Source organism: Sorex fumeus, unplaced genomic scaffold (genome assembly GCF_029834395.1).
Source record: "Sorex fumeus unplaced genomic scaffold, SorFum_2.1 ptg000029l, whole genome shotgun sequence".
Taxonomy (NCBI): Eukaryota; Metazoa; Chordata; class Mammalia; order Eulipotyphla; family Soricidae; genus Sorex; species Sorex fumeus.
The window spans coordinates 16637930-16657375 of NW_026606086.1; the positions used below are offsets into that span (position 1 = coordinate 16637930).

Sequence of the window (19446 nt, forward strand, 5' to 3'; positions counted from 1 at the left end):
CCCCATCACACCCAGTGAGCCGTGAGGTGTAGAGGGCAGAAATAGTAATTTCGGGGCTGGAGCAGTAGCACAGCGGGTATGATGTTTGCCTTGCACACAGCTGACCCAGGTCCAATCCCTGGCATCCTGTAGGGTCCCCTGAGCACCGCCATGAGGGATCCCTGAGCATCGCCAGGTGCGACCCACAGGCCAAAAGAAGAAATATTAACTTTAATATCAAAGTCATTCATATCAGTGAAAAACCATGCCCCACCCCCACTTAAAATCCCTGTTGCCAGCAGGCCCCGCTGCTGGGGGGGGGGGTTGGGTAGCACCGACTCGGGGCCCGCGGGGGCTGCCGCAGACTTCCCCAGCAGAAGAGAAACTGCAGCGAGGGCCACAAAGGGGAAGAAGCTGCGTCGCTCACGTCACCTGGTGGCGGCTCTCACCCCCAGCTGGGCGCTCAGGGGAGGCACTGGGGGACAGGAGGGAACCGAGAAGGAGCAGCGGCCACGGGGCCGGGCGGCTCAGTGGGCAGGGCTGCACTGCAGGATGTGGTGGGGGGCAAAGAGCTTCCTGGCTCCCGTGGGCTCGGTCCAGCCCAGTGCCGGGCAGTTCTCCTTATTGTCGGGGTCATCGGGCGCAGCCGGTGGCGGCGTCTTCTTGAAGTAGCAGGGCCGGCACACGGAGTGGTACTTGTCTGCTCCCCCAATGACCTCCACCTGGGGGAGGGAGGCCGGGTCTAAGGGAGGCCGGCGCCCCCGCCCCGCGCCTGGGTGGGCGGCACCTACCTCCTTCTCCACACCCAGCCGCTTGGTGTAGGCCGCCTCGCGGAAGCACTGCATGCATACAGCCGTCAGCTTCACCACGCTCTCGGCCAGGGGCACCAGGTTCAGAATGTTCCCGAAAGCCTGCAGGCCCACCAAGAGACGGCAGGGGTGCACATGGGTCCGGGGGACAGGGTCCTCTGGACAAAGCCCAGACAGACGCTCAGGGACCCCCGCCTCCACCTGGCTCCCAAGGCCCGGACCCCCGTACCTTCCTCTGGAAGGTGCCATCCAGGGCAGCCACGATCACTGTCTTCCCGGCATTGGCCATGGTCTCGCTGAAGTCCACGATGTCGGGGAACTGGGGGGAGAGATTGGGCCTGAATGGACATGCGTGGGCCCCCTGCCAGGGCAGCTTCCTGTGCATCATGGCCCAACACTGCAGTGACCGGCGGTGGCTCTGCCAACCCAGGTCCAACCCCCCACCCCCCGTGACCTTGGCTACGATGCTGTTTCCTTTGCTCCTGGTTTCCAGTTGCTCGGAGGTACTTGGGGCTCTGCTCTGCGGCCACTCCTGCACCCCCTATGCTGCCCTCCTGCCTGAGCTGTTCTCCCCCCCGCCCCGACACTGTAGGGCAGTGGGGGGGCACAGGGGCCACACCCCAGGCAGAGCCTGTTGACCCGGTACTGGAATTTCCTTCAAGTGGCCGGGGTGAGTGGCTACTTTAGCAAGCCTCAGGCGCCGGGCCCGGCTCTGGGAAGTGCCCAGTGACTCAGAACGACCGAGCGGCTTCAGCTGGGGGCCCGGGGTCCCCGTGCTTGCCAGGTGTGACCTCCGAGCACAGAGCCAGAGTCAGGCCTGAGCATGGCCGTTGGGACAAGTACAACCAGCCAGGGGGCGCACTTACAAACTGGCCCTCATCGATGCCTATGACGGCCACACTCATGGCATCCTGGGTCACATCTCGGAGCTGGCAGGCGGGCAGTGCCTCCATGGTGTTCCTGCAGGGGCGGAGCAGGGCATCAGTGCCAGCCCATGCGTGGGAAGGAGGCGCAAAGGCCCTGGCACAATGACCCAGTCACCCCCCCAACACACCCCGTGGTTTTACCAGGCACTGTGGCTGGGCCGGAGTCAGCTGACATCATGAGGTCAGCTCCATCACTCTGCCCGTGGGCAGAGCAAGCTGGCCCTTCCAGAGCCTTGGATGCTCTAACTTTTAAAAACTGATTTTTGCAGGAAGGGAGGAGCTTGCTAAGCAGTTATCGTGGGCCAGGGGCCACCAGGGAATGCATTTGGGTCCTGCCTGAGGCCCTGGAACTGTCCCAGGCTCAAAAGAGCAGCTTTTGGGGGAGGGGGCATTCCTGGAGGCGAGTGGGCAGTGTAGGGATGGTGTTGAAACAATGTGTGAAACCATGAGTAACTGTAATCTCACTAAATGAAAAGTATATAAGGGGCTAGAACTCTGGTGCAGCCTGAAGAGCATTTGCCTAGCACACAGCTGACCAGGGTTCGATCCCCGGCACCCCATAGGGTCTCCCGAGCATCACCAGGAATAATTTCTGAGTGCAGAGCCAGGAGTAACCCCTGAGCATCGCCAGGTGTGGCCACAATAAATAAATACGTAAAAAAAAAAAAAAGCAGTTTTTGTGTTGTTTTGTGACCATTCCTGAAAGTGCCCCAAAAAGCAGAGTTGTTTTGGGACTGGAGCAATAGTAGAGCAGGGAGGGTGTTTGCCTTGCATGAGGCCGACCTGGGTTCGATCCCTGACATCCCATAGGGACCCCAAGCACCGCCAGGAGTGATTCCTAAGTTCAGAGCCAGGAGTAACCCGAGAATGGCTGGGTGTGACCCAAAAAGTTAAAAGTTGTTTTTAAGAAGGGTGAGGCAGATTAGGGCTGCATCTAGCAGGGCTCTGGGAGCCGTAAGCGGAGCCAGGGATCCAACCCAGAGTCTGCCACGTGCAAGGCAGGGGCCTGACCTCCTGCACGATCTCTCCAGTCCATAAAAAGCAGGATTTTAATGTGACAGACTATATTATACATTTGCCTTTCTATAGTTATGTAGTCATAATTTTTTTTCTGGGGGGGGGGGTCACCCAGCAGTGCTCAGCAGACCATATGCGATACCAGAAATTGAACCCAGGTCAACAGTGTGCAAGTCAAGCACCTTCCTCCCATACTCTCTGCCAGTGAGTCTTTCCTCACTGAGGAAGGGGCCACACCAAGCAGCAGCGTCAGCCTTGGTGTGGGACCCGAGACCGTCAGTCACAGTGAGCAGGAAGATCCCCCTCCCCTGAGCCCCGAGTCTTCCTGAGCGCCAGCCCCCACCCAGGTTCCCAGCACCCAGGCTCCAGCCGGCAGAGCTTGGAAGCGAGAGCGCGAGGGGGTCCTCCAGTGCTGCACGCCCCCAGGGATGCTCCATCTGGGTCCGCTTCCCTGTCGCCTGTCCCCCTCTCGGCCCTCTCCTCTGCGCTTGCCTCCAGCCCAGGAGTCTCCTGCAGGCTTCGAAGGCGAGACTGTCCCGGGTCTCGCTGGGTCTCCGGCGCTGGCACGAAGCAGCATGTCACAGACGTTCCAGCCCCTTCTCTGCCCCAGTTAAAATGGGAGGCAAAACTCTGGCCTGTCATGGGCAGCGTGCGTCCACAGGACACTGGGTCACAGAGGCCTGGCCCCTGGGGAGGGCCTGTGGCTCTGGGCAAGCTGGGATGGGACCCGGATCTCCTGACTCCACCTTTTCCATCACCCCCCAGGGACTGCCGCTACACCCCACACTCGGCTCTCAAAGCGGCTCACCCCCAACTGCCCCTAACTCTGGGCACCACTGCCCTGGCTCCCTGCAGCCACAGGCAGGCAGGCCGGGCCCACAACTGGGCTGCCCGGGGCAGGGGCAGACTGCTGAGCCCACAGGAGGTGGGGGGGGGTCACTGGAGTCCCCTCCCCTCCCCTGGGTTGGCAGCAAGACAGCACCTAGAGGCCCAGGGCAGAAAGGAACTCGCCTGGTTCCATCCCCAGAACCTCACGGGTTCTCTGAGCACTGCTAGGGGGCACTTTAGAGTCCCCAGTGGGACAGGTGTGATTCCTCAGGTCCCTAGAAAAAGGGCCAGAGGGGCAGGACCACAGTGAGGAGGGCGTTTGCCTTGCACGTGGCCAACCCGGGTTGGATTCCCAGCATCCCATATGGTCCCCTGAGCACCGCCAGGGGTAATTCCTGAGCGCAGAGCCAGGAGTAACCCCTGTGCATCACCGGGTGTGACCCAAAAAGGAAAAAGAAAAAAAAGGGGGGCTAGAGGGGCCAGAGAAGAGGTAGGAGAGCAGGGAGGGTGCTGGCCTTGCATGGGACAGACCTGGGTTCAAGCCCAGCCCAAAGATCGTCCCCGGAGTCCTGCCAGGAGTGATCCCTGAGTACAGGGCAAGAGTGAGCCCTGAGCACTGGGTGTGACCCCAAACAAACAAAGGAGCTAGACAGCATGTAGGGGCCCCAGGTTTAGTCCCCGGCAACACACACTTATGGTCCCCAAGCCTTGCCGGGTGTCACTCAAGCACAGAACACGCAACAGTCCCTGAGCAGATGGGTCTGGTCCCCAAACATGCTTTCCCCAAAATGGGTGACAGAGCACGTAGGAGCCAGGGTCCAACCCTGATCCCGCGGGGTCCCTAGCACCAAAGTGTGGCCTCAAACCCCTCACACACAGCAGAAGAAAACCCAACACGGGCGAACCCAGACTAGCCCACTTGCCTGTGCCCACCCATCCTTCAGGGGTTCCTGTGTGCTGGGGGACTGGCCACTGGCCACTTCCTTCCTGCTCGCCCGGGGTGACTGGGGCCCAGGTGTCATGGGGCCTCACACAGGACAGGGATCGCCTGATTCTGACAGTGTCCAGACATTGCCTGGGTCCTGGGGCAAACGACTGCCAGCGAGTGTCCACCCCTCCCCTCGCAGGCCACGCCCCCACCCACTTCAGGGCTCGGTCTGTACCCAGCATCTCTCCGCCCACTTCCCCAGAGACCGCGGGACAGGGCAGCACTGACCGGTCGTGGGTGGAGAAGTGGGTGCTGTACCGCGTGTCTTTGGCGTACTTGACCACCAAGCACTTGTACTGGGCGATCTGGAAGCGGCGGACGCGTCTCATCAGCTCGGTGCTGCAGAGGCAAGGCGGAGCATCAGCACCCCAGTTCCGGACCCGGTTGCGGGGGTGGGGGGGCAGCCTGAGCCCCCCCCCCCCCGCCAGGAGCCTGGGCCTGCTGGAAGTCTCTGGGATGGGACGGGAGGCGGGTAAGTTCTCTGCTAAGCAGAGCAGAGGGGGGCGAGAGGGCTGCCAAAGCAATCCCATCCTGGACCCTGTGAACGCCACAGACGCTTTCCAGGCAACAGAAGACAGTCAGGGATTCGGCAGGGAGGGCGCTCGCCCGCGGTCGGTCCCCCCAGGCATCCCGCAGGACCCCCTGAGCACCATCAGGAGTGCTCCCCGAGCACAGGGCCAGAAATAAGGCCGGAGCCCCGCCCCCCCGACGGATCGCTGGACCACAAAGTGACTCAAGCGTGAGCAGGCCCGCGTGTCTAGGCGGGAAGGAAGAAGGCGGGATGCGATGGACGGCCCCCAGGACTGGGTGAGGTCCAGCAGGCAGCTGGGAGCTGGGGAGGGGCAGGGAGGGGCAGGAGGGCCCAGGCGGGAGGCGGGAGGCGGCCTCCACCCGGTGGCTTCCCGGAGGGGCTAAAGGGGGCCTCTGGGTGGGGGGTCTCCGGGCGATGTAGATGCAGGGGGCTGGGGAGGAGCCGGCTCCAGGACGCGGGGGGCGACGGGGGGCGAGGAGGTGGCCCAGCCCCCGTCCCTGCACGTCCTACCTTTTCCCTGAGAACATGGGTCCGAGGATCACCTGAGAGGAAAAGGAGAAGCCTCTTGGGGTCCGCTCTCCCCGGACGCCGGGGCCCGACCCCCGCGCGCTCCGGCCACGGCCCCGGCGCCCGCACCTGGATTTGGCCCCGGGTCTTGCTCGGGGAGCCGGGAAGCACGGTGGGCAGGTTGACGCAGCTCATGGTGCCTGGGGAAGCCGGTGGGACGCGGACCCTCTGCAGTTGCAGACACGCGAGCGCGCGCCGGTTCCCGCCCGCCTGACTATATGGCTCGGCGCGCTGGCCAATCGGGAGCCGGCGCCGCCTCCCCGGAGCCAATCGCCGCGCGACCTCGGGACCGGCGGGAGATTTGTCTGAAGCCCGCCCTCTAGGGGGCGGAGCCGCGAGCGCGCGGGGCTTGGTGGGCGGGGTCTCGTGGGTGGGTGGGCGGGGTCTCTGGGCGGGGCTGGAGAGGCCCGCCCCGCCCGCCAGTATAACTGGGCGTACCGGCAGCAAGGTTAAGGATGCTCCTTGACCTTACCTGTGTGTCCTTTCTGTTGTTGAACCGGAGCGTGAACTAGGGCCTCAACGCATTCAAGGCAAGTGCTCTCCCGCAGCTATATACCGGTGCTGAAGACTGCAGCATGGCTCTCTCCCGCTTTGCTTCCTGGAAGGAGATGACTAAAGAGGTAAGTGGTATTGCATGCACTGTGGACATTGGGGGAGCGAGGGTTAGAGAGTAGGTGGGCGTCCAGCGGGGAAAGCAGAGAAGCCTGAGACTGCACCTGCCCCCGGACTGCCCGGAGCCTCCCAGAAACTTCTAGCAAATTTTCTCTTTCTCTTCTGTCTGTCATCTCGCTGCTGGTAGCCTGATTTTCAGGGCCCAGGAAATAGAAATTCCAACTCTTTTGCTGTCTGCGGCACCGCCAGAGGTCGGGGTGAGGTTCAGCCTTGCGGTTAAGTGTGAGGTTAAGCAACTGTGTGTGCACATAGTGGAAAGAGGTGGGGACACTGGTACTCACTGCGGGGGGTGGGGGGATGCCGTGAGGGTTGGACACTCGCGCAGAGCTTAGTCACTCACCTGAGGATCTGGTGAGAGGGAAAATAGCCCCCAAGAAAGCTCGGGAAAGTCCTCCCATTCGTGCTCTGTCTCTGCCAGCTCTCGCCTGTGCAGACTCTAGAAGCCCACTGTGCCCCCATCCATGTCTGGGGCCCTTAAGGTTAAGCAACAGCGGAAGGACATTGGTACTCACTGCAGGGGGTGCCGTGAGGGTTAGACACTGTGCAGAGCTTGGTCACCTGAGGATCTGGTGAAAGGGAAACAGCCCCCAAGAAAGCTCGAGAAAGTCCTTCCGTCTGTGCTGTCTCTGCCAGCCCTCCCCGCCGGAGGAACTCTACACTGCTCCCCCATCCGACTGCCTGATGTCTTTGAACCTTGTCAAGCTGCTGCCCGTGGGAGAGCTGGGGCCAGTACATTGCTGTCGTGCCCCTCTGTTCCTGGCCTCCTTCGAGTCGGAAACCTCCATCCTTTGAGCTTTTCCCCCTAAATCTGAGTCCTCACTCCTCTCCCAGGAAGGCCGAACCTTTGAGTCCGGCATGTGAGCCAGCCCAGATTCCCAGTTATCTGCTTCTGTGAAAATTCCGAACTGACCTTTGTCCTCCCCAGTGACAGATTTCTTGGCAGAGGAGAGTGGGGAGTGCCGGGCAGGCTGAGACCCAGGGAGTCCTCAGGCAAAGAGGCCCAGGTGCTGGGGGGCAGCGGGGCCACGCGGTCTGGGGAACAGAGCTCTTACAAGTCTGTGTCTGGCCCGCAGGAGCTGGAGATCCAGTACACCCCCAGCAAGTGGGTGGTCCGGCGGGAACCGGCTGAGGCCCTGGAGACCTTTACACGATTGGGAGTCCAGGGTACTTGGGGCGTGGTCATTGCCTGGACTTTGGCCTGAGGCAGGGAGTGGGAGGGAGCATAGCCTGCAGGCCACAGCGTTGGGGGGGTGGGGGAGAATAAAGCAGGCTGGAGCCAGAGAGATAGGACAGTGGGGAGGGTGCTGGCCATGCACACGGCCGACCTGGCTTTGATCCCCAGCACCCATATGGTCCCCCAAGACCTACCAGGAGTGAATCCTGAGTGCAGAGTCAGGAGTAACCCCTGAGCATCGTTGGGTGTGACCCAACTCCTTCCCCCCAAAATATTCACACACACAACTCATCTAAAAAAATAATTGTATTCATCCTTAACAGCATAAACTTGCAATGGGAGATATTCTCTTCTGTTAGTTTGTTTTTTTCTTTTTGGGTCACACCTGGCGAAGCTCAGGGGTGACTCCTGGCTCATGCACTCAGGAATCACTCCTGGCGGTGCTGAGGGACGCTGGGAATTGAACCTGGGTTGTCCTCAAGCAAGGCAAACGCCCTCCCCACTGAACTATCACTCCAGCCCCTATATTCTCTTCTAACGACTGTCACCTTTGAGGCCGGAGCGATAGTACAGCGGGTAGGGCGTTTGCCTTGCTTGTGGCCCACCCAGGTTCGATTCCCAGCAACCTGTAGGGTCCCCAGAGCACCGCCAGGAGTGATTCCTGAGTGCAAAGCCAGGAGTAACCCCTGAGCATCGCTGGGTGTGACCCAACAAAGCAAAAAAAGAAAAAAAAATCACAGAAAAAAAAAAAAAGACTGTCATCTTTATCTCCGGAATCCTGGATCCCACGGGCTGGGAGTGGCGCGAGCTGGGAGTGGCGCGGTCGCAGTCCCGGCAGGATAGGACACGCGACAGCCCCGGCTCAGCTCTTCGCTGCAGAAACACGCGCAGAACCAGCAGCAGCGCGCGCTCCCGGGGCTGGCACCGTGCAAAGACCGTCCCGGCTCAATCACCAGTGGGGTGGGCGGAGCCTCCCAGGCCGCGTCCCGGGGGGGGGGGGGGGGGGGCAGTCAGCAGCGGGGTGGGCGGAGCCTCTCGACGGCCGCTGCTGCGGACCGGGAAGCCCAGGCCGGTTGACCTCTGCCCTCCGCGGGGTTTGGCTTTTCCCTCTCGACCAGAGTTAAGCCAGAGAGGAAAGAGAGGTACGCAGGGCGAACCCCTGCTTTGTCTTGTGCTAACCAACGTGGCCTGCACACAGTCCAGGCACCTGGCTCATCCGGGCCACGCACTTCTGCCCGCCCAGCTGCAAAACGTCCTCATCTCGCCCTGCAAGCCCAGAGCTGGGGCGTCCGCCTGAGCGCTGTCTGGGCTCCCTCTACCCTGCTGGTGGACTGGTGGACGGGGTGTGCGGCTTATCCGCATGTTCCGAGTTTTCGTTTGAAAGCTTGCTTGCTTGCTTGCTTTTCTTTTCTTTCCTGGGAATCGAACCCGGGTCGGCTGCTTGCAAGGCAAACAAACACCTTCCCCGCTATGCTATCGGTCCAGTCCAGCCCAGCCCCAGGGGTTACTTCTGGTTCTGTACTCAGGAATTACTCCTAACCTTGTTTGAGGACCATTTGAGATGCTGCGGATCGAACCCGGGTCAGCCACATACAGGGCAAGCACCCTACCTGCTCTTACTATGACTCTGGCCCTTCTTTCTTTCTTTCTTTTGGGGGTCACACTCTGCAGTGCTCAGGGGTTTACTCCTGGATCTGTACTCAGGGGTCACTCCAGGTGGTGCTCAGTAGACCAAAAGGGATGCCAGGAATCGGATGGAACCCAGGTTGCCTTGTGCAAAATGAGTGCCCTGCCCACTGCACTCCAGCCAGAAAGCAAAACTCATTCTGGAAGTTTGTTTGTTCATTATTTGTTTGTTTGTTTTGGGGGCCACACCCAAAGATGCTCAGGGCTTACTCCTGGCTCATGCATTCAGAAATCACTCTTGGCAGTGCCCAGGGGACCATATGGGGTGCCGGAGATCAAAGCTGAGTCAATCACATACAGGGCAAGAAGTCCCTTGCCCACTGTGCTATCACTCCATCCTCTCACGCTCTCTTGCTCGCTCTCCTTCCTCCCTTTCTTTCTATTCTTTCCTTTTCTCCATTTTGGTCTACACCTGGCAGTGCTCAGGGCTGACTCCTGGCTCTGCGCTCTTGGCCGTGCTCAGGGGATCGTATGGAATACTTGGGGAGAGAAGCCAGGTTGCGCATGCAAGGCAAGTGTTCTACCAGCTGTACCGTCACTCTGGCCCCTCACCAACATCTTTTTGTTGTTTTTGTTTTTTTGTGTGTTTAAAAAGTGCGGGGGTGGGGCTGGAGTGATAGCACAGTGGGTAGGGCATTTGCGTTGCACACAGCCAACCCGGGTTCGATTCCCAGCATCCCATATGGTCTCCTGAGCACCCCAGGAGTAATTCCTGAGTGCAGAACCAGGAGTGACCCCTGAGTATCACCGGGTGTGACCCAAAAAGCAAAAAGCCAAGCTGGTTGATGATCGGCCGCCATTTATTCTAATCTCAATTCCGCTGTTATCCCATCCTCCCCCATGTGCCCCATTCCAGCCTCTGTCCGCACCTCATTTCGTCTCCCCCTGCCCAGTGTTGAAGCCTTAGTCGTGGACCCAGTCCCTGAGTTGGGGGGAGCCAGTACACATATGTGAGGCTGCACAGTCAACAGATGGAAATCAATCAAGATGGAAAGTCCTCCCCTCAAGGGAAGCTTCTTCTAGGAGAAATTCTCATCCTGCAAGGAGATCCGCTGAAGGACAGAATACCACCTAGGGACGTATTTCTCCTTAGTCCATATCCATTGAAGTGGTCATCTTAAATTCACTTGTTTTTTTGGGGGACTGGAGCGATAGCACAGCGGGTAGGGCGTTTGCCTTGCACATGGCTGACCTGGGTTCAATTCCCAGCATCCCATATGGTTCCCTAAGCACTGCTAGGAGTAATTTCTGAGTGCAGAGCCAGGTGTAACCCCCCCAAAAAAATTTTTTTTCTTTTTGGGTCTCACCCGGTGATGCACAGGGATTACTCCTGGTTCATGCACTCAGGAATTACTCCTGACAGTGCTCAGGGGACCACATGAGATGCTGGGAATCGAACCTGGATCGGCTGCTTGCAAGGCAAATGCCCTACCCGCTATGCTATTGCTCCAGCCCCTTAAATTTACTTCTTGATAATATTTTTGGTCATTTTGTATGGACACAGTAAGAGATATATTAAGCTTAAGGGGTGGCTCTCCTGGATTTCTCTCACTATAGACCCCAGACTACAGCCCTCAGGCCAGGTTAGTCCTTCCCAACCCCAGCAGGGTCCTTATTCAGTTACTTCTTTTTGGGTCATGACAGAGTTTGTTCCATGAGCGTGCTCTTAACTTAAACATTTTATGGTGCGTGGCCTGGCCCTTTTTGATTCCAGGGTAGCTCACAGCTTGCCCTGAGTCCATCCAAGTTCCTTCGTTGGGCCCCTCCTTCTGGGGTGCTAGGAACTGAGGGCAATTAAGGTGTAAGTTGAGTGAATATGACAGATGCCCAGGAGTAAATATTATTCTGAGTGAAAATTAACTCCCAAGTTACTAAAGTATAGTATTAACTGTCTTCCTGTGTCGCTACAAAAAGGACATTTCTCTAAAGGAAACTGTGCAAAGGACATAAGGGAAAGAGAAAAGCAATATTTCACTGGCATATACAAAATCCAAAGTCCTTAGAAGAATGTGACTTTACAAGTCACAGTGGCCGATTTTGGGGATGTAGTGATTAACAGATAGGGGAAGCAGAGCAGAAAGGGGAGGTCAAAGATAAACACAGAGGAAGGGGAGTGCCTTGGGAGCATTGAGATGGGTATAAATCAGTAAACCCAAACTCCTGGCAAGGGAGAAAGAACAAACCAATGTTCTCCAATGTGTATGATTTTTTGTTTGGGGGCCACAACTGGCAATACTCAGGGGTTCCGCCTCGTTCTGCACTCAGAAATCACTCCTGGCGGTGCTCAGGGAGCACGTGGGATGCGGAGGATTGAACCTGTTGGCTAACACCCTCCCGGCTGCACCTTTTCTCCGGCCTCATCACCCCTGTTGGATCGGCAGCAAACTCCAGGGTGCTGGAGCTTTAAGCCAGCGGCTGCTCTGCCCCTGCGGTGGCTGTTTGAGGAAACTATTGTTCTCTGGTTACAAAAGGAACTTGGCTGCTGAAAGGACTTAAAACATAAAGCTCTGTTTTATTAATTCCACACCCACCCGACCTCTGTGGATGTGGTTTGTTTTAGGTCTCTTTTGTGTGGATAACTTCAGTCCTGTTTGAAGTAGTGTAACTAACTGCCAAAACAGTTTTTGTTGTCTGTGGCCCATACCTGGCAGTGCCCTGGGGACTGGGTGGTGGCCAGAACTGCCCAGCGGCTCCTGGGTGCAAACGTGGGCAGTGACCCTGGGCTGCTTCTCCTGCCCCTCACAGCTGTTTCTTTCTTTTTTTGTGGGAGAGAAGTTGGGCCATACCCACTGGTGTCAGGGGTGCTCCTGGCTCTGCTCAGGGGAGAGCCTGGCTGTTTGGGGACCACAGGCGGTGCTGGGGATTCAAACCAGGGTCAGCTGCAGACAAAGCAAATGTCTGTCTCTAGTCGCTGGTCAGTCCTAGCCACCACCCAGTCTCCAGGGCACTGCCAGGTATGGCCCACAGACATGACTGGCCCTCGTCATGGGTGTTGGGGCCATACCTGGTGGTGCCAACTCCCGGACCTGTACTCAGGGATCACTCCTGCAGGGCTCAGGGGACCATCTGGGGCACTAGAGATTGAACCGGGTCAGCAGCATGCAAGGCAAATGCCTTGTCGCTGTACTAGCACTGTTGTTTTGTTGGTTTTGGTTGGTGTGGTGCTGTGGGGACTCTCCCAACAGTGCTCAGGGGAGCATGTGGTGATGTCCTGAGTATGAGCTCCAGCCTTTGAGCTGCCTCACAACCTAAAAAGAGCTTCTCAGGGCAGGAGCCCAGCACAGGGAAAGGTGCTGGCCTCGCATGCACACAGATCCAGCTCGAACCCTGCCCCCACATGTGGTCCCCTGAGCAAGGAACCAGGAGTGAGCTCTGAGCACCAAGGGTGTAGCCCCCAAAAGCAAAACAAAAAAGACAGTGTCTTGCATGCATGCAGTCACCCCAATTTAGTCCCTAGCCCCACATGGTCCCCCAGGATTCCCCAGTGTACCCCTGGAATTTCCTTAGCTCCCCGGGGTGTGATCTAGAGGCCCCCACGCATAGATGGGGACACCCAGGCAACCCCCAGTCCTGGCTGCTTGGTCTGGTCGGCAGAGAACCACTGGCCCTGGGTCCTCCGGGCAATACTTGGCAGCCTTCTGAGGCTGGAGCAATAGCACAGCGGGGTGGGCGTTTGCCTTGCACGCGGCCGACCCAGGCTCAATTCCCAGCATCCCATATGGTTCCCCGAGTACTGCCAGGAGTAATTCCTGAGTGCAGAGCCAGGAGTAACCCCTGTGCATCGCAGGGTGTGACCCCCCCCAAAAAACTTGGCAGCCCCCTGCCCCCCCAACATTCATAACTGAAAATAACTAAAATATGCAAGCAGGTACTTTTTTTTTTTTTGCTTTTTGGGTCACACCCGGTGATGCACAGGGGTTACTCCTGGCTCTGCACTCAGGAATTACTCCTGGCAGTATTCGGGGGACCATGTGGGATGCTGGGAATTGATCCCGGGTCGGCCTGGTGCAAGGCAAATGCCCTATCCGCTGTGCTATTACTCCAGCCCCACAAGCAGGTACATTTACATGCATGTTCCTAATGTCTATTCATGGCAGCCCTGGGGGTAGGAGCCCCTGTGTCCAGAAGCAGATGAAGCTGAGAGGGCAGTGGGGTCTATCAGAAGCACATTTCTCTCGGGGGTGTTCAAGCCCCTGAACATGGCGGAGACCCTTCAGGCTTGGCACTCCCTGAGCGGTTCCCCCTTGAGGGTCTCTTTCTCCCCCCCCCCACCCCGACACAGTGAAGTGGACAGAAATACTGGCCCCTGGCGGTGGGCTGGACAAGGAACCTGTGCTTGTGCAAAGCTCCTAGCCCCGGCCTGATTATGGGGGTCAGGTTGGTGTTCCTGGGGGCTGCCCGGTTCCCCCAAAAGGGCTTGCAGCCAAAGGGCAGAAAGGGACTCAGAGACAGGCATGAGATGACTGCTGTTGTGTTGTCTTGTGGGGATCCCGCACCTGGCACTCGGGGGTCACTCCTGTGGCTTTGGGGGGCCGTAGGAGCTGGTGGGGATCCGGTGGGGTTGACCGTGCGCCAGGCCAGCGCTGTGCTGCTGAGCCATGGCCCCGGGCCCTCGACTGCTACCCTGAGCATCCTGTCATTCCTGCCAGCCACCACGCAGGCCCGGGCCACCCAGAGGAACGAGGTGGACGTGCCTTACGGGGCGGGGGAGCTCGAGAAGATGGACATCTACTTTCCCAAGGACGGGCCCGAGGGTGAGCCCCAGCCGACACGTGCCCCCCCCACCTCACCCCCACCCCTGGGCCGGCTCCCCACCTGACGCGTGGCCTGTCTCTGCCTTGCAGCCTGGCCTGTCTTTGTGTTCTTCCACGGCGGGTACTGGCAGGGCGGAAGGTGAGCCAGGGACTGGGGTGGCTGGGCAGGGGGGTCCCTCCGGGTGAGCTGGCTGAGCTGCTCTGCCACCTGAACTTCTTTTCCTCCCAGCCCAGGGGACCCGGTAGGGGCTAAGGGGGCTTAGCCCCATCCCCTGTGGAAGGTTCCAGAGAGAACCTCAGGGGTGCCCTGCAGCTGCCAGGCCCCCAGATCTCACCTGGCTTGTGCCACTGTCCACCCAGCACCGTCGCCCCGGCTGCCCCACACGTCTGGGCCCCCAACCTCCCGCCCTGCTGCCCTAGTCCAGCTGGGTCACAGCAATTGTCCCCGCTTTGTGAGCAGACGTCGAGGCCCCACTCTGGACACCCCAGCCTGAGCACTGTTGCCCGAGAGTAGCCCCGAGTTCGCCCCAGCTGACCAACAGATCAGCAGCCCTTGGTTTGTTATTTAGCTGGATTTGGGGTCACACCTGGTTGTGCTCGGGCCTTGCTCCTGGCTCTGCACTCAGGGACTCTCTGGGGTGCGGGGAGTGGCACCTGGGCTGGCCGTTTGCAAGACCCGAGCCCTCCCAGCTATGCCATGGCTCTGGCCCCATGCTTAGCACTCTTTCTCTGGGACATTTGGGCCTCACCCCGCAGTGCTCCAGGAGGATCGGGGGCCGGTCTTGGCTGTTCTCGGGAGTGACCCCTGGTGGTGTTGGGGACCCAGCCGGGCCGGCCTCACCTCAGGTCTGGCGCATGCAAGGACCCGGCTCTTAGGGGCTGCATCTGGGGGTGGCAGATCCCCGGGGCCTGGCGAGCAAGTGAGAAAGGACCAGGGGACCCAGGGGTGGGGTGGGTGGGCGTCTGTGGGAGCAGAGAGTCCTGGGGGCCACGCTCTCGCTAGCTGCCCGTCCCCGTGCCCAGCCCGGCTCTCCTCATCCCTCTCACTTTCCGGAAGCGGCTCCCAGAGGACCCTGGCCCCGATGTCCCCTTGGCCCCGTCCCCCAGAGGATGGCAGAGTCTGTGCCCACTGCTGACCCCCTGCCCAGTGCTCTGCTCTGTCTCCTGCAGTAAGGATGAGTCGGCTTTCATGGTCCAGCCACTGACCACCCGGGGGGTGACCGTGGTCATCGTGGGCTATCAGATCGCCCCTGTGGGTAAGGAGGGTCCTGAGGGGTCAGGGGGCCTTGGGGCCTTTCCTGAACCCCCTTGCTCACCTCAGCCCCCTGCACCCACCCCTGTGCATTGTGACCTTGGTCCAGACCCTAAACCCCCAACCCCGTGTTCCCCCCTTGACCCCTGACACTGTGCTCCTGACCCTTGACCCTATACCCTCACTCTGACCCCTGATCCTGTGCCCCTTCCCCCGGCTCTGTGCCCCAATCTGACCCCTGACCTGGTGCCCCTTTCCCCGCGCCCCTGACCCCATGCCCCCTGAACCCAACCCTTTGCCCCTCTCTGACCCCTGACTCTGTGCCCCTGACCCCTGTCCCCTACAGGCACCCTGGACCTGATGGTGGAGCAGGTGACCCGGAGCCTCGTGTTTCTCCAGCAGCGGTTTCCAGATAACAAGTAGGTACCCCCGTCCCTGAGACCTTGTCCCTGCACTTCAATTTCTGGGGGACCGGGCGGGTTGGAGGATGCGAACCCCAGGCCGCAGGGGCGCCCAGTGCCAACTCGTTGTCTGGCCCTGCCCAGGGGAATGTATCTGTGTGGACACTCGGCTGGGGCCCATCTGTTGGCCATGATGCTCCTGGTGGACTGGACCAAGCAGCGGGTCTCCCCCAACTTCCGAGGTTTGGGGGGCAGCCTGGGAGGGCAGCCCTCCCCACACGGGGGTCTCAGGCGAGCCCACCATGGCCCCTGAGCCCGGGGCGGCCCCGTCCTTCCTGCAGGCTTCTTCCTGGTGAGCGGAATCTACGACCTGGAGCCCATCACGTACACGTCCCACAACGACCTTCTCTCCCTGACCCTGTGAGTGCCTCCCCCTCGTCCCCCCTTCCCCCCCTTGCCAGCCAGGCTGGCCTCGCCTGACCCAGGCCCCCGCCGCAGGGAGGATGCCCGGAGGAACAGCCCACAGCAGCGCCTGGCGGACGCCCAGAACATCCCGCAGCAGCATCTGCAGGACCCCCAGAACATCTCACAGCAGCATCTGCAGTACCCCCAGAACATCCTGCAGCAGCGCCTGGAGGCCACGCGGGCCCCGCCCATGTACCCGTCCCTCCGGCTCCTGGTCATCGTGGGCGAGAATGACTCCCCAGAATTCCACCAACAGTCCCAGGAGTTTAATCAGGTTCTCCAGCACCCCCCAGAGCAGCCCAGAACCTTCTCTGCTATTCCGTACATCGCACCCCCCCCCCCACGCGTGTCCCTCTCAGAGCCCCCGACCCCAGCCGGGCCTCACGCGGCATCTTGCCCACTTCCTCCCTAGGTGCTGCGCCGGGTGGGGTGGGAGGCCAGCTTCCAGGAGCTGCCGAAGCTGGACCACTTTGAGATCATATGGGAGTTCATGAAGCAGGACTACAGGCTGAACCAGGTGGGGGGCCGCCAGGGCAGGAAACCCAGCCCCGGGTCACTGCTGGGGACCCACTCAGGAAAACGGGGGGCACGAGGGTGGCAGCTGAGTTTCTCTTTTACTTTTTTTGAGTGGTGTTTGTTGGCGGGGGGCCACCACAACTGGCCACCCCTGGCGGTGCTCAGGGCTGACTCCCGGCTCTAGACTCAGGGCTCACTCCGGTGGGCTCAGGGCCACATGGGGTGTCGGATTCACCTGGTCGGCCGCATGCCAGGCCTTACCCGCTGTCTCTCTCTCTGGCCCTGCAGATTATTCTGGAAACGATCTTCCAGGGGCCCTGATGGCACCCCAGCCGGCTGCACCCTGCTTGCGTGGCGTCCCCTTCTTCGTCACTGTCTCCTCTCTGCTTTGAGCACAAGACAGGGCCCCTGCCTGGATGGGGGTCCGGGGGGGCCTGGGAAGTCCAAACTGTCCCCACCAGCTATGCCTGCTTGGGCACACACAGATAGTCCAGCTCTCGACCTGTTTGGTAAGATGCCCCTCCCCCCGGCCCAGTACCACTGATGAGTATAAATGGTTGAGCACAGCAGGAAAGAACAGAGCACGTATTTTGTCGCCAGAATGGAAGATGACCAGTGACACTGGACGGTGTCCCCAGACCTAAAATACATGGCCACGGGTTGGAGAGAGATAATAGGGGGGAGGGCGCTTGGTTGAATGTGGCAGACCCGGGTTTGATTCCCGGAATCCCATATGGTTCCCCAAGCCCCACCAGGAGTGAGCCCTGAGCACTGCCAGCTGTAGCCCCCAAATCCAATAAATAAAAAGGTAAAGAACTTGATATTATAGGGCCAGGGCAATAGCACAGCGGGGAGGGCGTTTGCCTTGCACGCGGCTGACCAGATTCGATTCCCAGCACCCCATATGGTCCCCCGAGCACCTCCAGGAGTAATCCCTGAGCATTGCCGGGTGTGACCCCCCACCCCCTCAAAAAAAAAAAGCATGGGGCTGGAGCGATAGCACAGCGGGTAGGGCGTTTGCCTTGCACGCAGCCAACACAGGTTCGATTCCCAGCACCCCATATGGTCCCCTGAGCACCACCAGAAGCAATTCCTGAGTGCATGAGCCAGGAGTAACCCCTGAGCATCACCGGGTATCACCCAAAAAGCAAAAAAAAAAAAAAGCAAAAAAGAAGTCGATATTTTTTTAGGACATTCTCTGGGTTTCTGTTTCCCCTCACGAGTGCCCGTTCCCAGGCCCATCCTGCCCGGTCCCTGCGCCCCGCCTGCCCCCTGGGAGACCCTGCCCAGGTGACCATGACCCACCCTCGGACTGTCAGGGCTTTGGTTTCTCTGCTTTCCCGACTTCCCTTTGTTACCTAGTAAGGGACTGAGTGCCAATCTCTTTCTCTGTCTCTTACTTGGAGGCACCCTCAAGGCCTGCTCAGATGCTGTGGAAAGGGTGAAATCCATTTTATTCCAGCTGGACACTGTCGCATGGGGGGCTTCCCTTACCTGCACGCCCTCCAGAGGCATTTCAACAAGAACCAGATAAGAAAGGTTAAACAGAAATGATAAAATGAGATGATAAAATAGATGCCTTGCAGCATTACCACATGAAAATCGGCCTGTGTTTGGCTGGAGAGATAGCACCGGGACACCACAGCGACATGTGTTTGACCCCCATTTGATCCTGGCACCCCATGTGGTCCCCTGAGCACCTTCAGGAGTGATCCCTGAGAACAGAAACAGGAGAAAGCCATGAGCGGTCCAGGTGAGGCCCCCAATACAAAATAAATAATAAAACTGATAAATACCTGTTTTGATACATCAAATCTATCTAAAAACGGCATCGATCATTCAGACCAATTTTATTAAAGACTTGTAAATTAAATACTTGTCACAAAATATATCGTTCAAGTCTTTAAGGCTAGTTGAATTGGGGGCAAAGTGCAAGTTACTGTTTTTGTTTTGGGGCCATACCACAGAGCTCAGGGCTGACTCCTGGCTCTATACTTAGGGATCACTCCTGGAAGTGCTCTGGGGGCTTAAGAGGTGCCGGGGATCGAACCCGGGTCTGCAGCACGCAAGGCAACTGCCCTGTCTGCTATACTCTCTCTGGTTGCTCCAGCCCAAACACCTACAATGTACACAGTCACCTCATCTTCACACGGAGGAGAAATGTCCCAGACCCCCGCCAGTGCCTGCTTCTCTGTCCTCCCTGGCTACCCCCATTCTTCCCTCCTTTCTTGACATCCTCCCTTCTATAATCAAGCAACTCTTAGTTACCATAGAAATGGAAACTAAAATGTAGACATTTCTCTGCATATACAATGTTATAATGTACATTAACGTTTTTTGTTTGTTTTTGGGCCACACCTGAGGATGCTCAGGAGTAACTCCTTTGCACTCAGGAATTACTCTTGGCGGTGCTCAGGGGACCATATGGGATGCTGGGAATCAAACCATGGTTGGCCCAGTGCAAGGCAAATGTGTGTCCCCCCCCCCGATTCCCCCCTCCCCACTATCTCTTCAGCCCTATACATTAACTTTATAATAGAGGACTAGAGAGATAGCACAGCGAGTAGGGCGTTTCCCTTGCAAGCAACCAACACGGCCGATCCAAGTTCGATTCCTTTGCCCCTCTTGGAGAGCCCAGCAAGCTACCAAGAGTATTTTGCCCGCATGGCAAAGCCTGGCAAGCTACCCATGGCATATTCAATATGCCAAACACAGTAACAACAAAGTCTCACAACGTTACTGGGCCCGCTCGAGCAAATCGATGAACAACGGGAGGACAGTGACAGTGACAGACATTGTATCAATGTTATAGATGTATATGGCAATCATACAAATATTTTTTAATCTTTAATTTTATTCCAGGGGTCTTTGAGCACTGCT

General features: G+C 58.7%; 2 protein-coding genes across 6 annotated transcripts; one reads left to right on the forward strand and one right to left on the reverse strand.

Moving 5' to 3' along the window:
• Positions 1 to 288: 288 nt before the first annotated feature.
• TK1 (thymidine kinase 1) lies at positions 289 to 7454 on the reverse strand. 5 transcript variants are annotated; one of them, XM_056115466.1, is made up of 10 exons: positions 7371 to 7440; positions 6831 to 6884; positions 6119 to 6244; positions 5716 to 5786; positions 5590 to 5621; positions 4776 to 4886; positions 1655 to 1748; positions 1018 to 1107; positions 771 to 890; positions 289 to 701 (listed from the first exon to the last, which is right to left on the reverse strand). In XM_056115466.1, exons 4-10 carry the CDS (start codon positions 5779 to 5781, stop codon positions 507 to 509), a joined length of 708 nt encoding a protein of 235 aa, XP_055971441.1. In that variant the 5' UTR covers positions 5782 to 5786; positions 6119 to 6244; positions 6831 to 6884; positions 7371 to 7440; the 3' UTR covers positions 289 to 506. The 5 variants fall into 5 exon arrangements, with proteins under 5 accessions (XP_055971441.1, XP_055971439.1, XP_055971436.1 ...); XM_056115464.1 differs by lacking the exon at positions 5716 to 5786 and having other exon boundaries at positions 7371 to 7436; XM_056115461.1 differs by lacking the exon at positions 5716 to 5786 and having other exon boundaries at positions 289 to 890; positions 7371 to 7454.
• AFMID (arylformamidase) lies at positions 6114 to 17730 on the forward strand. The gene is made up of 11 exons (XM_056115460.1): positions 6114 to 6266; positions 7392 to 7482; positions 13828 to 13932; positions 14023 to 14071; positions 15103 to 15188; positions 15531 to 15603; positions 15730 to 15827; positions 15927 to 16005; positions 16084 to 16324; positions 16463 to 16567; positions 16855 to 17730. Exons 1-11 carry the CDS (start codon positions 6222 to 6224, stop codon positions 16885 to 16887), a joined length of 1005 nt encoding a protein of 334 aa, XP_055971435.1. The 5' UTR covers positions 6114 to 6221; the 3' UTR covers positions 16888 to 17730.
• The last annotated feature ends 1716 nt before the right edge of the window (positions 17731 to 19446 follow it).

Coding starts and splice junctions, on each gene's coding strand:
- TK1 (XM_056115466.1), bottom strand. CDS start 5,781: ATGAGCTGCGTCAACCTGCCCACCGTGCTTCCCGGCTCCCCGAGCAAG. Junction 5,622..5,715: donor AGACCCGGGGCCAAATCCAG/GTGCGGGCGCCG, acceptor TTTTCCTCTCAG/GTGATCCTCGGACCCATGTT. Junction 1,749..4,775: donor CACTTCTCCACCCACGACCG/GTCAGTGCTGCC, acceptor CCGCCCCTGCAG/GAACACCATGGAGGCACTGC.
- AFMID (XM_056115460.1), top strand. CDS start 6,222: ATGGCTCTCTCCCGCTTTGCTTCCTGGAAGGAGATGACTAAAGAG. Junction 15,828..15,926: donor GGTCTCCCCCAACTTCCGAG/GTTTGGGGGGCA, acceptor TCCTTCCTGCAG/GCTTCTTCCTGGTGAGCGGA. Junction 16,568..16,854: donor AGGACTACAGGCTGAACCAG/GTGGGGGGCCGC, acceptor CTGGCCCTGCAG/ATTATTCTGGAAACGATCTT.